The 15,433-nt window shown below is 41.6% G+C and overlaps 1 protein-coding gene across 3 annotated transcripts in view; it reads right to left on the reverse strand.

Moving 5' to 3' along the window:
• PDE1A (phosphodiesterase 1A) overlaps positions 1-15,433 on the reverse strand; it is a 188,057-nt gene that overhangs the window by 60,784 nt on the left and 111,840 nt on the right. The window contains exon 1 of one of the 3 annotated variants that reach the window (XM_081940931.1): positions 14,911-15,014. The exons of the other annotated variants lie outside the window; for them this stretch is intronic. Within the exon in view, the coding sequence (XP_081797057.1) occupies positions 14,911-14,996 (86 nt within the window). The 5' untranslated portion in view covers positions 14,997-15,014. Of the gene's footprint in view, positions 1-14,910; positions 15,015-15,433 lie in introns of those variants that run through there. 3 annotated transcript variants of the gene reach the window in all.

Raw genomic sequence — 15,433 nt, forward strand, 5'->3', positions numbered from 1 at the left:
AGGGCAGAAGTTAGGGAGTACCACTTCTTGAGTTCTGTGAAACAGTGAGTTAATTTTTGGCAGAAAGGCCAGATCTAACTGGAGGATGATGCGGTCAGCATGAAAAAGACACAAGTCCTCACAAATTGAGAGAGCTGCCAGCTCCGACACCCTCCTGGCCGATGTAATAGCAATAAGGAAAATGGTTTTCAAGGTCAGGTGCTGAAGACTGACCACTTAAGCTTATCTGCTATATCATGCATGGGGAAAATTCATGTGCCTCTCTGCTAGTGTTGAAGGAATATGTATTCCTTCATATGTACATGTTTCTTTCTATAGATGGAATGGGTGAAGACACTATCTTACCTTTAAATTTTAGGCAACAAAATGTGTGAAGATGTTGGCAGCAGGGGTGGTATTTACTTCCCTTCCCTACCGGTTCACAAATGTGAGCGAGCACCCAACTCTGCACATGCGCTAAATCTTCCGCACATGGGGTTTTTGCTAAAAAAAGGGTTTAAATGGAATGCCGTAGAGATGGAGTGGATGGGCGGTGCCGCTGCGATTTCTGCTACCGGTTTGGGTGAACCGGTCCGAACCGGTAGAATACCACATCTGGTTGGTGGTACTCCTTTGTATGAATGGCTCTTCCCATTTATCTCAACCAAAGAAACAACTAAGGGGATTTGTTGCCTCGCGCATGAAGCTGTTTTATCACATGAACAACAGTGCAGAACTGGGAAAGTGACTGGTCCTAAATGCACAGTGCTTCCTCCCATGCCCCAATTATCAATTGGATCACATAAACGAGGGGAGAGTATTCCTGCCATGGGCCAATCAAGGATTGCTGAGTAGATTTTAACATGCTATAAGCCTCCTTGGTCATCATTTGATTGTAAAACAAGACATGAATCCTTCAAATGTTTCCTCCATGAAATAAGCAGAGGAACTCAAAGAACCATGAGTACTCCCAAATCCTTCCCACTGATTTTTGGATAAACTATTTCATGGAGTGCAATACTTTGCCCATATATGTATATTTGATCTCTAATGGGCTACTTAGTGTTGGATGTTGAACAATGGTTGGTTTTGCTATGATCCACTATTCTCACCTACAAAAAACAGTTTTCACTTAGCAATATCAACCCAATTCAGTAGCCCTAGAGTAAAGTACAGTAAAGTAAGGGAAAAAATCCTCATGCTTCTGCCTGGAACCACAACCATGAACAGCAGGGCTGTCAAACTCCCGGCCTGTGGGCCAGAGGTGTCACACATTGGCCACACTCACGTCCAGTTTAGTGAAGGAAAAAGTCCTGATACGTCATGTGACGCTGCCGTGACAATGTGAGTTTGACACACCTGATCTACAGTGTGTGTACACATATCTGTACAGTCATGTTATAAACATTTCTTTTTATAATTGTGCCTTCGAGATCATTATTTTTTTAAAAGAGATTCTATGGGAAGGACCTACTCTAGCCCTAGATAAATTTAGTCACTGTTTTTAGTTTGGACAAAGCTGTATTTTGGAAAACTATCTTTGTTTTTAAAAGCTTGAGAAACCATTTCCAGAAAAACAAAACAATTAACCTTGAGTTATTGTGCAATTCCACCTTTCAGTTTGCTAATGTGTATACTCAGAAAAGCAGAATAATATTTTGGGATTAAGTTCCATTTTATGTCAAAATACATTCATAATAGGGGATACAATTCTATAATTTTATACCGATTTTTTCTGACATTTCAGATCATTTGCCCTGCAATAAAATTTCAGGTAGATTAATTGTGCATTTAGTTATATTTGAATTTTTAAAACTAATAATCTAAATTGTGAAAAATGCATTACTGTACATAGCTAAATTTTAGAAATTCTCTTTTTTAAAAACATGCATTTTATCACGCCGCCTTCGGTCTGACCTAAGCGTAGTACATAAAATTATCCACTACAATGTCCTACCTGTCAATAACTACTTCAGCTTCAACCACCAACAATACACAAGCACCCAATAGATACAAACTTAAGGTAAACCGCTCCAAACTCGATTGTAGAAAATATGACTTCAGCAACAGAGTGGTCAATGCCTGGAATGCGTTACCTGACTCAGTGGTTGACAAAACAAATAAATAAATAAAATAAAAATAAAACATTGAAATCTATATCAGTACAGTGAAAAAGAACTCGGAATAAAACTCTTACAAATTTCATCACATTCTAAGATGAATAAAATAATAAGCCATGACAAATCTTGAATAATCTAACCCTGAACACCATGTATACAACTGAGGCATCTTCTAAATTTCACTTGAACATCACACTTGCCAATTTCAGCTTTGGATTAGTGGAATTCTACGGAATGTTTGGTCTGAAATGTTCCCTGGAATTTACTAGGAAGTGACCAAAGAGCAGAAAGAGAAAGTGATAACACGTCAGACTCAGAACAGATTGAGAGCCTGCTTATGTAGCTCTTCTTCTGCACAAATGAAGCCAGGGTTTCTCTGTCTCTTTTAGAGAAAATAAAACAATTTCCACCTTGGATTTTGGGAGGGAGGAGAGGGCACTTTCCCTTGTTCACCGGCCATTGTTCTATTTTCTTTTTGTCTGTTTGTTTATTTAAGGGCCTTCTCTACTCCCCCTCCTTTTCTTACGATGGTAACTTCACTATATATATGGTGGGGGAGGGGGTTGTAAGAAATAACATTTTGCAGAATTTCATTGCACAACTGGAGAATGTTCAGAGGAAAGATTCACCTACTGCCCATAGGCTGAATATCCATTTTTCCTCTGCTTTGAATTCCAACAAAAGTTGGAATTCTCTTAACTGTCCCACCTTGAAGACATCAGTCCTTCAAACCTGGGGTAAATTAGAAGCCAAATAATAATTCAGCACAATCACAATATATAAAAAGCAATATAGTGATATAGTAAAGGTAAAGGTTCCCCTCGCACGTATGTGCTAGTCGTTCCCGACTCTAGGGGGCGATGCTCATCTCCGTTTCAAAGCCGAAGAGCCAGTGCTGTCCAAAGACGTCTCTGTGGTCATGTGGCCGGCATGACTAAACACTGAAGGTGCACAGAACATTGTTACGTTCCCACCAAAGGTGGTTCCTAGTTTTCTACTTGCATTTTTACATGCTTTTGAACTGCTAGGTTGGCAGAAGCTGGAACAAGTAATGGGAGCTCACTTCATTATGCGGTGTTAGGGATTCAAACTGCTGAACTCCTGACCTGATCGACAAGCTCACCATCTTACCCACTGAGCCAACGTGTCCCTAATGTGATATATAATAAATCAAAAGACCAGGTTAACATCTCCATTATTCTATTAGTGCTTTGCCTATATCAGTGGTGGGCAACCCGCGGCTCGGGAGCCACATGCAGCTCTTTACACCCTTTAATGCGGCTCTTCTGTGTGCCGGGTGCCCGCTCCCCTCCCTCCTCTCGGGCTTTGGAGGGAAGCTTCTGCAAAAGCCCGGGCGAGTGACAACCAATTTTGGTCCTATGACTGCAGAATGCTGCAAAATACCATAAATGCAGGCCAGTTGTTGAGTGTTTCAAATGTGATTGGAACACTCAACAAGGTGACCACAGTGTGTGTGTGTGTGTGTGTGTGTGTGTGTGTGTGTGACAGACAGACAGAGAGAGGAACAGAGAGAAGGAGTGAGGGAGGGAATCAGAGAGAGACTGACAGACAGACAGACACACACACACAGACAGAGAGAGACAGAGAGGGGGAGGGAGGGAGAGAAAGATAGACAGACAGAGAGAGAGACACACACACACAGAGTGAGTGATTAAGTGAATGAGTGAGAGACAGACACACCCACATACACAGAGTGACAGAGAGAGAGGAAGGGAGGGGAGAGAGACAGAGGGAGAGACAGAGACAGACACACACACACACAGAGTGAGTGAGAGACAGACAGACAGACACACACACACAGAGTGACAGAGATGGGGGAGGGAGGGAGAGAGAGACAAAGAGCCAGAGAGAGAGAGAGAAAGAAAAAGAAAAAAAGAAAGAAAGTGGGAGAGAGAGATGAAATTAAAAACAACAACATACAAACCTGACTTACTCAAACTATCCAAGGAAATGCAAGGCCAATGTTCACATTAGTGGTTGTGACTTTGTCAGTCAATGTCAGGATGTAATTTTCTCTACATTGTAAGGCAAATTTTACGGAATTTAACGTTATCGATAAATAATATCGTTCTAAAGTTTTTGTTTTATTAGTTGTGTTATTTGTATCCTCCCGACCTATGTGGATACTTGCATGCAGAATATTCTCAATAAAAACTTATTGAAACTAAAAACAGTGTACCATCCTATGTATTTTCGGTTTTAAAAATGCGGCTCTCCAAATAAATTTCAATCGTGGTTTTGGCGAGATTTGGCTCAGTTGAAAAAAAAGGTTGCCCACCACTGGCCTATATAATACTAATCACCCTCATCCACAGAAATAAACTACCCATTCCTGCCATATTTTCAATGTTTGCATGTTATTATATAATTACACACGCTCTTTCTGTCTCTACCTCAAACTCTTAACTGGTCCAGCTCTGACAATGGCTAAAGAGAATTAGATTCCCTATTCTTTCTTTCCATACATTTATCATATTAGACATTGAACAGCCTTTAATGGATGGAACTGGAATCTAGAGGCAGGCTAGGTAGTTCGTGCATTGGGTGGGGAAATAGATTAGATTATCTCCAAGGCCCTCTGCAAACATAACATTCAACTCTATGATTCTATTATAGGATTTGGGTAAGATAGTGAAGGCATATGTTGTTTGTTATAATGTACAGCACTTCTCCTTTTCTGTTGAATCTGTTCCTTTTGAAGGACTTCCAGGACCAAACTGTCCTTCATGTGTTTCACCTACCAAGTTTAAATGATGCCTTTGGAAACATAGATCAGTAATGGTATTCTATTATCTTCACTACTGGTTCGGTAGCGGGAGCGCATACGCAGAAGGTCTTTGATGACGTTGGGTGGGTGGGCGAAGTCTTACGCCGCCGCCACTACTGGTTCGCCCGAACCAGTGTGAACTGGCAGCATACCACCTCTGATACAGATCCTCCTGTGTTAGGAATTTAAGTTCTCCCTGTTTGTTTCTTATAGTCTGTGCATTGGTGTTTAAACATCTGAGATTCAGTAATGCTTCCTACAGGCTCCACTTCCTCCCAATTTCAGTGCCTCATTTCATTTTCATGCTGCCCCCCCCCCCCCCCAGTAATTTCTTCTAGTTCTTGGTAACGTATATGATTCTGGATTTTCATGACCTCCCTCTTTTTCTCTATTCAATGCCCTATTAATGAATTTGGTGAGACGCTGGTCAAACACATCCTATTTAGCTTTCTTAAGATATAGCTTATCTCTTGCCAGCAGCCAACCATTAGGAAATCAATAGTCAAGGAAAACATGGTGATACCATCTATATAATTAGTTGTTCATTTCCACTGTTCTCTCTTCTTGTACAATGATCTTCAGTTGGAATGTTTGATGAAAACACTACTTGTGCTTCCAGTATTTTCCTTTCTTCTCCAGGATCTTACAATCTCCTGAGAAATATGTAAGGATTCTTCTGATTGTATCATTCATCTCAAATGAATCAATAGAAAGGGATAATGTTCTAGGATTTGAAGAAATTTAGCAGTCTGTCTCCTATATCCTGGACATGGGTACCTGGGAAGACAATATACATCCCACAATGACATTCTAACTCTGTGCTTGCAGTCTTAAGCCTTTCTCTCAACATGGAATTAACATCATATTGTATTTCTTCTTGAGCTTCTTTGACCCATGGGTGGGAGAGCATATCTCCAGCCCTGTTCCATGAAACTGGGCTTGGTAAGGCTCCCCAGATATTTGTAGTTTGAGTTCTACAACAAGACACTTATACTAAGTTCCATTGGCACTGGGTACCTCCTAATTCTATTCTATCTCCCAGATACATGTTTTTGTTTGTTTTCTTCTTGTTCTGTGGCATTTAATTCACCTCTTCTTTCCAGAATTTCACACCTGCCTTGGGTAAGGTGTAGTATAGAACCTCTCTTTTCAAGCCCTTTTTACTTCTTCTCCAAGAAAGACACAAACATAGATTTCCAGTTGCTTTGGTTTACAGTTTTATTTAGGCAGGAAGACAAGCATTGCTTGTTCCTTGAAGATTACCATGAGGCTTTCCTAACTGTCCAAATACTTGTAATTGTTTTAAGTTTTTCTATATGTTCCATGATCCAAACTCCCATGCATATCAACAGCAATCAGAAGCACAGTGCTTAGTCAGAGCAGTCAAGGGACAACAAACAGCAATCAGGAAATAACAGCAGCTACAGTAGTATGTCAGCAATCGCCAGGTCCTTAGTTCCTCCACTCTTCACTCTCTTCAGCTGAACTCCAACATAAAACTTTGCTTGCTCACTAAGTTCGCCATTTTGCATTTTAAATTTGCCAAAAAAAGTTATGCATGATCTTGCTTCTCCAAAAAATTGTTTGCAGTCCTAGCCTTTATTTTGAAACTACATTTTATTGAAAAATATATTAAGATAAATGCAATTGTCTGTGATTACATAAGATACCTATGTTCCACTGACATGTAGTTCAGCTCTTTATGAGAGTTACCATAGGCAGCTGCCAGCCTTTCAAAAAGGGGTGCACTCAGATCGTGGTGACATTTTATCCGATCAAAATATTATCAGGCAGATCAATAAATCAAGACTGAATTAGCTAACATCAAACAGAGACTTTATCCTTGAGCTTGGCAGTTCACAACTGATGTTAAGGTAAAAAGCAAATGGAAGCTATTGATTACCAAAAGAATATTAAGCATGGATTTAAAATTGAACAAGAAAGGAAAAATAAGCATAGGCAAGTCAGAGGAAGAGATATTGCAGATTAAGATGCTTCTTGTCTCTTTGATCCCACAGGCAGAGAGGTTTAGATAATAGGGACTGTTTAATAATTCACTTCCCCATGAAACTGAAATGGTAATGAGAGATTACTATTACTATACTACAGATATAAGATATTTATCAAATTAGCACTAATAGACTGCAGCAGGATGTTGATGGATTACAGTATCACACAGGAGGAAAAAAGATCCCCAAAACTAAGGATAGGTTTAAACCTTAAAGCTAAGGTTTTAAAAATACGTTTTATATATATATATATATTCGAAGATTTTCACAGGTGTAGGTATGCTGGTCTTGTTGTATTCGGGTCTTTTCCTGTGTAACATTGATCTTACAATAACAATCTTACACGGGAACCGAATACAACAAGACCAGCATATATTTGTTTTTGTAGATTTTCACGGGTATAGGTATGCAGGTCTTGGCGTATTCGGGTCTTTTCCCATGTAAGATTGACAGTATCTTGGTGATGTTTCAACAAGGTCACACTCGTCATCTTCAGGTTGGTGCTTTCGGCTTCGTGTTTGTGCGAGCAAAGCATGATCGAAGCTGCCGTTTTTCTATAAATATTGGTGGGGGTGTGTGGAATCCTGGCTTTGTTGCTGTTTGTTGCTGAATCCTGGCTGTGTTGGTTGGTTGTAACATCTTGATTAGTTGATGGAGTTGATGTTTGCAGATTAGTCGGCTGTTTTGTAACATCCTGTGTGGCTGAGGTACTGGCTGTGTGCCTATTCTTTTGTGTTGTAACGACCTGGGTAATGGGCTGTGTGATGACATCCTGAGCTCTATTGTAGTGATATCCTGAGTCCTGTGCTGCAACCTCCTGGGGGATTGGCTGCGCTGTAACATTCTGAGCCTTTGAGTTGTAACCTCCTGGGATGTAATGTCCTGAGCAGATGGCTGAGGTGTAACATCCCGGGCTTTGGTTTGGCTCCGAGTTTGCAGTCTGGCCATGTGTTCATGGCATGTGTCAGTTTGCTTTGTGTGGGGGTCGGAGGAGGGGTGCAGCAGTTTGTGATGCCACCATGGTTTGGTTTCTCGATGGTGGTTGCATTTGGTCTATGGGATGGGTTTGGGTTTGAGTTTGGTGAGGGTGATTGATGGTTGCATCCTGTGTTGTTCTGGGTCTGGTGTCTGTGTTTGTGGCTGGGACTCGTTTGTTGACTAGGGCTAGTTTCCAGATGTCTGGTAGGTGGGAGGTATCATCACGTTTATTCATGTTGCGGGGGTGTTTCTCTATTTCGATGGCTTCCATAATTATTCTCTTGTTGAACTGTTCAGTTTTGGAAATTAATTTGGTTCTTTCAAAATCAATTTCATGTCGGTTCCGGCGGCTGACGGCGACGGGCAATTCGTTTGCTCGCTCCGGCTCCCCGGTGGGCTTCCCCACTCCTTGGGGGGCACAGGACGCCCCGAAGAGGCGTCCTGCCGGAGGGGCAGCATCCCGGGGGATCCCTGCATCGGCGGCGGCCGGCGGGAGGTCCCCTGCGCGCTCAAGGCACCGGGGAGCAGATCGGAGGGCGCGTAAGGCATCTTCGCTGACAGGCTGCACGGAGAATGAAAAAGCAGAAGGAAGCAGCGGCGGTGCGGTGAGGCGCATACCCCCCTTCACTCCCTTTGTTGATTTGAAGAACTTTTCAGCAGCTTAAAACTTTCTCTTTCGGCTAACTTGGGAGGCGCGGCTGGAGGGAGGGGATTTCCCCCCCCCTCAGACAGGCGGCTTGGAACAATTTTGCTCTCAGCCCCAGGGGAAGGAGGAGGGGGGAGAGCCAACCAATGATGCCACACCCTTGCTTAAAGTGACTTTCATTGAACTTAACTCCATAATATACTGATGATCTGAGGACTTTGGGAACTTTGAAAACTTTGTTATGCCTCTAAACCCGAAGCTGGCAGGGCAAGATGGCACACTTCCGTTGTCTTCATGAACTGTGAAACCTGACTCCACCTTTAAAAATTCAGGCTTCCGGTCTTTGTCTCCGTGCTACTCAGATGAATCTCTTGTGGATTGCTACTCTTTGAACTCTCTGGGGTGAAAAACTTTACTCTATTGCCAGGCTGATTAGAGAAATTCTCTTCTGCTTGGATCCTCTGCCTCCTGGACTCATCTGGCTGCTCTGCCACTCTAGCTGTCCAGTCTCTACACTGACTGAGCTCTTTATTCTATAAACAATGTCTCCTAAAAGACCACCTCCTGGAAAGCCTGGCTTTGCTACCTCTGCCCCGACATCAGCAACTTCCAGTCCTGCTACACAATCAAAGATAACAGACCTGATGCAACCTAAAAGTACAGAGATGGATTTGCAACAAATGCTTCAGCAACTCTTACAGGGACAAGAGGAAATTAAGAAACAATTAAAGGAAATGAAAGAAGAAATTAAAGAGAACCAAGCCCAAATTCATAAGAACTCACAGAGACTGGACCTTGTGGAGGGTGGGGGGGCAGAGATGAGGGAGGGGGTAGAGGCGGTGCAGAAGGGAAACAAAGAACTTGATACCCAACAAATGAAAACAGAATTTGAGAGAATGTCCTTTTATCTTAGATTTCAAAACGTGATGGAAGCAGATGATGAAAACATAAGGGACATCATGATAAACATTCTGGCTGAATATACCAACAAAGAAAAACAACAGATGGAATGGGAGATAGATCTGGTTTATAGAGTGAATTCAGCCTATGCCGGAACACACAATGTACCCAGGGAGGTACATATTAAATTTCTTAGAAAAAGCACAAGAGACGAAATTCTGGGTGTACAAAGGGGGCAAGCCCTGACATACCATGATAGGGAAATAACTATCTTGAAGCAGATCCCCAAGAAAGTTAGGGAAAAAAGGAAAAATTATTCGCAATTAGCGAATAAATTATACCAGAAGGGGATGTGGTTCAGATGGTTGATGCCTGAAGGTATGTTAATATTCTGGGAGGAGACAAGAATTAGAATTAACACACCCATAGAGGCACAGGCCTTTATGGAAAAAAACAAAATACACCTAGAAAAAACAGAAGATCCTACAACGGATATGCAGGACACGGGAGGGGCCGGAGCTCTGCCGGCGGGGGAGATGGGGCAATACCAAAAAAGCTCAGATCACAAAAATGAATAAGAAAATCTCTTTGACATAAACTGACCGAAAGTAATAATGGAATTAACATGTGGACTATATATTACTATGTATTAAATTGATTGAAAGTACCAATAGAATTAATATGCTGATTATATATGACTATGTATTAATGACTTATACCCAGATGTATACTATGAGTTTGGATGGAGGGGGCGCCTACCACACTTTGCAACTGCCAAAATTTGTATACTTTTCCACTACCTTTTTCCTTGCAAATTTTAAAAAAACCAATAAAACTTTGTTTAAAAAAACAAAAAAAACAAAATCAATTTCATGTCCTGTTGCTTTAAGGTGCTGGAAGAGGGAGGATGTTTTTTTCTTCTTTTCTGACTGCGTTCTTGGGTTCTGTGTGTGCATTTATTCTTCTATTAGTTTGTCCAATGTATGTGGCTGGGCAGATTTTGCATGGTATTTCATAGACTCCTTGGTTTTCTAGCTGGATCTTGTCTTTGGGGTTTCTTAAGATGTTAGCTATTTTTTGGTCAGTGCCGAAGGCTATCTTGATATTGTTTGTGGAGAATTTTGCTGATTTTATCTGAGGTGCCTTTGATGTAAGGGAGGAGGGCAATGCCATTGTCCTGTTCTGTGTCTCAGTTCTTGAGGGGCGTCTCCTTTTCTATTAGGTTGATAATTGTTTTTCTTTGGAATCCGTTGGAGATTAATACGTTTGTGAGTTTGTGTAATTCAGTTTTCAGGTGGTCTTTGTCGGCTAGGCGTTTGGTTTTGGAGTTGAGCGTCTTGGCTACAGAGTTGATCTGTGCAGGGTGGTGATGGGATTGTGCGTTTAAGTAGTGGTTGGTGTTTTTTTTTTTTCCGGTAGAAGGTGTGTCCTAGGGAGCCATTGGGTTTTTTGTAGATTAGGACATCCAGAAAGGGAAGTTGGTCGTTTGCTTCTATTTCCTTAGTGAATTGTATTTTGGGGTGTAGGCTGTTGAGATGTGTGAGGAAGTTGTTCAGTTTTTCTTTCCCGTGTGGCCAAATCACGAAAGCGTCATCAACATATCTAAGCCAGAGTTTGTGTTTGTGTTCAGATTTATTAGATACAGTATGCTTAGATATGTTGATGACACTTTCATGATTTAAGAAATGGAATACTGGGTCATCTCAAGGAAAACAAATATCAGAAGAGGCTTCTTCTTTTATTGTTTAACCACAAGGGTTAAACTGTCCAATCTGGTCCAACAAGTTGGGCATGTTGCAGGTGCCATTAGCCAAGGAATGTTGGCTGGCAGGAACCAGAAATCTGTACCAAGGAGAAAAACCATACTGGCAGAGCAAGCGAGTATATAAACAGGGAGGAAACCCAGCCCTCAATAGTATTGATGAAATTATCTAGTTGGGTAATAAAATATCTGCAAGCAATCAACCAACTTTAGAGAGCACAAAGAACTCCACAGAAGGACAAATCCTGGTCCTTTTCATTATGACCTGAGTACATCCAAGCATGGATTCCTTACAGCAAAGTCTACAAATTCACTTACTGCACTACAAATATTCAGAAAGCTATTTCATCAAAAAATGGTATTATTCATGAATATTCAACTGATAGTTCTGAGAAACGTCGTTGCTTTCATTCATTCAAAAAACTTCATAAGAAAGCAACAAAAAGTGCTAACACATCCTATTCTTTAAGAAAAAAATGATTAAAAAATGGGGACATGAAAAGTACATTGATTTCTCAGGAGGCCTAACTAACTCTTCTCTTTTGCAAGCTACATGGTAAAACTATAAGCTTTTCAAGTATTATGAATTGTTTCTGGAAGACAGCCAAAACATGAGTTTAGCAAACATTTTTTTAGAAACAGAAATATGGATCAGGTGAAAATAACTAATTGGAATGGGTCATGGTATATTTACTTGTTCTTGTTGCTACTCTGATACTTTTGACTGATAGACGTCACAATGGAACTAAACAATTATGTTCATTTCTGTAATGCTTAGATTAATTACCCTTGTGATTAATTATATTTCACAGAAAATCAATGAAATTAGATTAAATGTTAGAGTTAAAGCACAACAATTCTCTAGAGAAAAACTTTCATCAGTTTAATAATACATTTATAATACTGTGTTTCCTTGAAGAGTCTTATTTTCTTTTGACCTCTGAAATAAACGCCTGGCCTTATTTTGGGGGAGGTCTTATTATTTTTGAGGTGCAAGAGGTAGCGGGCATGGTCACCTCATGGCTGCTGCTGTGTTCCAATATTTTTGGGGAGGGCTTATTTTTGCGCATGTGCTCAAAACTCGATTGGGCTTATTATCCAGGGAGGTATTATTTTGGGGGAAACAGGGTAACAGTCAATGGATTTTTGTTAATTCAGAACTGGCTTTGGATTGGAGTCAAACTTGGATTTCTTCTGAAGGAAGTTAGCACCCACCCTTCTCCTAGAACAGTGGTGGGCAACCCGCGGCTCGGGAGCCACATGCGGCTCTTTACACCCTTTAATGCGGCTCTTCTGTGTGCCGGCTCCCCTCCCTCCTCTCGGGCTTTGGAGGGAAGCTTCTGCAAAAGCCCGGGCGAGTGACAACCAATTTTGGTCCTATGACTGCAGAATGCTGCAAAATACCATAAATGCAGGCCAGTTGTTGAGTGTTTCAAATGTGATTGGAACACTCAACAAGGTGACCACAGTGTGTGTGTGTGTGTGTGTGTGTGTGTGTGTGTGTGTGTGACAGACAGACAGAGAGAGGAACAGAGAGAAGGAGTGAGGGAGGGAATCAGAGAGAGACTGACAGACAGACAGACACACACACACAGACAGAGAGAGACAGAGAGGGGGAGGGAGGGAGAGAAAGATAGACAGACAGAGAGAGAGACACACACACACAGAGTGAGTGATTAAGTGAATGAGTGAGAGACAGACACACCCACATACACAGAGTGACAGAGAGAGAGGAAGGGAGGGGAGAGAGACAGAGGGAGAGACAGAGACAGACACACACACACACAGAGTGAGTGAGAGACAGACAGACAGACACACACACACAGAGTGACAGAGATGGGGGAGGGAGGGAGAGAGAGACAAAGAGCCAGAGAGAGAGAGAGAAAGAAAAAGAAAAAAAGAAAGAAAGTGGGAGAGAGAGATGAAATTAAAAACAACAACATACAAACCTGACTTACTCAAACTATCCAAGGAAATGCAAGGCCAATGTTCACATTAGTGGTTGTGACTTTGTCAGTCAATGTCAGGATGTAATTTTCTCTACATTGTAAGGCAAATTTTACGGAATTTAACGTTATCGATAAATAATATCGTTCTAAAGTTTTTGTTTTATTAGTTGTGTTATTTGTATCCTCCCGACCTATGTGGATACTTGCATGCAGAATATTCTCAATAAAAACTTATTGAAACTAAAAACAGTGTACCATCCTATGTATTTTCGGTTTTAAAAATGTGGCTCTCAAAGTAAATTTCAATCGTGGTTTTGGCGAGATTTGGCTCAGTTGAAAAAAAAGGTTGCCCACCACTGTCCTAGAACAATGAAATATTATAGGAAATATTAAAAAGGCAGAATATTATACCTCCCTAGATGAGAAAAGAAGAAACATGCTCTTGAAAAGCAGCTTTGTTAATATCCTCAGAAAGACTGGTGCCAACCTATCCACAAGACAAAAGGCTGGGCCAGCTTATCTACAAAACAAAAGACCTTCACCCTCAGAACATGATAGGATTAGCCTTCACGCCAAGATCCAAACCAGGACAAAGCCATTAAGCCATAATAGGAATTGTCCAAAGCCCCTTCATTACATCACCCAGCAAGATTCAACCAAGCCTGGGACTCAAGACAACTTACAAAGTTATCCCTGCATGGCCCCATAGCAATCTGACAACTAATCAGAATACGTTTCTTTCACAGGAACAGGAAGCAAGTTTAAAACCCAAGAGAGGATATAAATCTCTCTCTCTCTCTCTCTCTCACCCATGTGCTCAATTGTCCAGGACCAGAAATTATCTGGTCCTGTTGACCATTAAACCATCTTTCCAAACAGCCTCCATGTTTCCAGTATTTTCCTCCCCACTTGGAACTGAACCAGGGGTGAAATGCTACCATTTCGGGCTGGTTCGCCTGAACCAGTATTAAAAAATGCTACTGGTTTGCAGAACTGGTAGTAAAAAAATACTAAAAAAACATTTTTAAAAAAGTTCCAACAATCGCACATCACACAGCTGATCTTCAGACCTTTTTTTTCAAAAAAAAATTTAAGCATTTTCTTACTACATGTTCTTTGGAAATGCGAGGGTGGTATGTGTGTCCGTTTTCGCTTCCAGCAGGCTTCTCTGAGGCCTGCTAGGCCAAAAATGGACCGGGGGGGGGGGGCAGTTTTTGCTCCCAGGAGGCTTCCCTGAGGCCTGCTAGGCCACAAATGTGGATAGAGGGAGTCCATTTTTGCTCCCAGGAGGCTTCCCTGAGACCTACTAGGCCCCCAAAATGAGGGGTGGAGGGTCAGTTTTTGCTCCCAACAAGTTTCCCTGTGGCCTGCTAGGCCAAAAATGGCAGAGGGGGGTGTCCATTTTTGCTCCCAGGAGGTTTCTCTGAGGCCTGCTAGGCCCCAAAAATGGGGGTCGGGGGGGTGTCAGTTTTTGCTCCCAACAGGTTTCCCTGTGGCCTGCTAGGCCAAAAATGGTGGGGGGGTCCGTTTTTGCTCCCAGGAGGCTTCCCTGAGGCCTGCTAGGCCCCCAAAATGGGGGGTGGGGGTGCTGAGAAAGCAAGAAAGAAAGAGAGTGGGGAGAAAGAAGGGAGAAAGAAACAGAAAGAAAGAAAGAAAGAAAGAAAGAAAGAAAGAAGAAAGAAAGAAAGAAAGAAAGAAAGAAAGAGAGAGAGAGAGAGAGAGAGAGAGAGAGGGAGGGAGGGAGGGAAGGAGGGAAAAAGGAGAGGAAGAACTACAAACCTGGCACTAGGAGCAGCTTCAGAGGATAATCCAGGGCTTGAAGGGACCTGGAGGTCATCTAGTCCAACTCTGCTCCAGTAGGACATTGTTAGTTTTTGTCTTTTCATCCCCCAGTTACATGACTACATAGCCACGCCCATATAGTCACATGACCACATCAAGCCACAGCCAAAGACTCAGTAGGAAATTTTTTTAGATTTCACCACTGAACTGAACCTAGATGATCATTTCTTCCAACGCTACTATAACTTGATTGCCATTTGCACTTGTTCTTCTGTTTCAATTTTCAATAAAAATCTACCCACTTTAGCAAACGCATGTATTCTATTTGAAAGTCAGCTTTAGAGCATTCAATGCCATTAATCTTTGGACTACTTTGAATCGTTCTAATAACTGGAAATTCTAAAACCTTAAACAACTATATCCTTCTGCCATCAGTTGTTCTCTTGATTTTATTTTGCATTTCCTTTGACAGAATTCTAGTAACTCCCAGTATGTTGACTATTTGTTTTTGCCCATTATT

The sequence above is a fragment of the Natrix helvetica genome (assembly GCF_964273705.1).
Source record: "Natrix helvetica genome assembly, chromosome: 1".
Lineage (NCBI taxonomy): Eukaryota > Metazoa > Chordata > Lepidosauria > Squamata > Natricidae > Natrix > Natrix helvetica.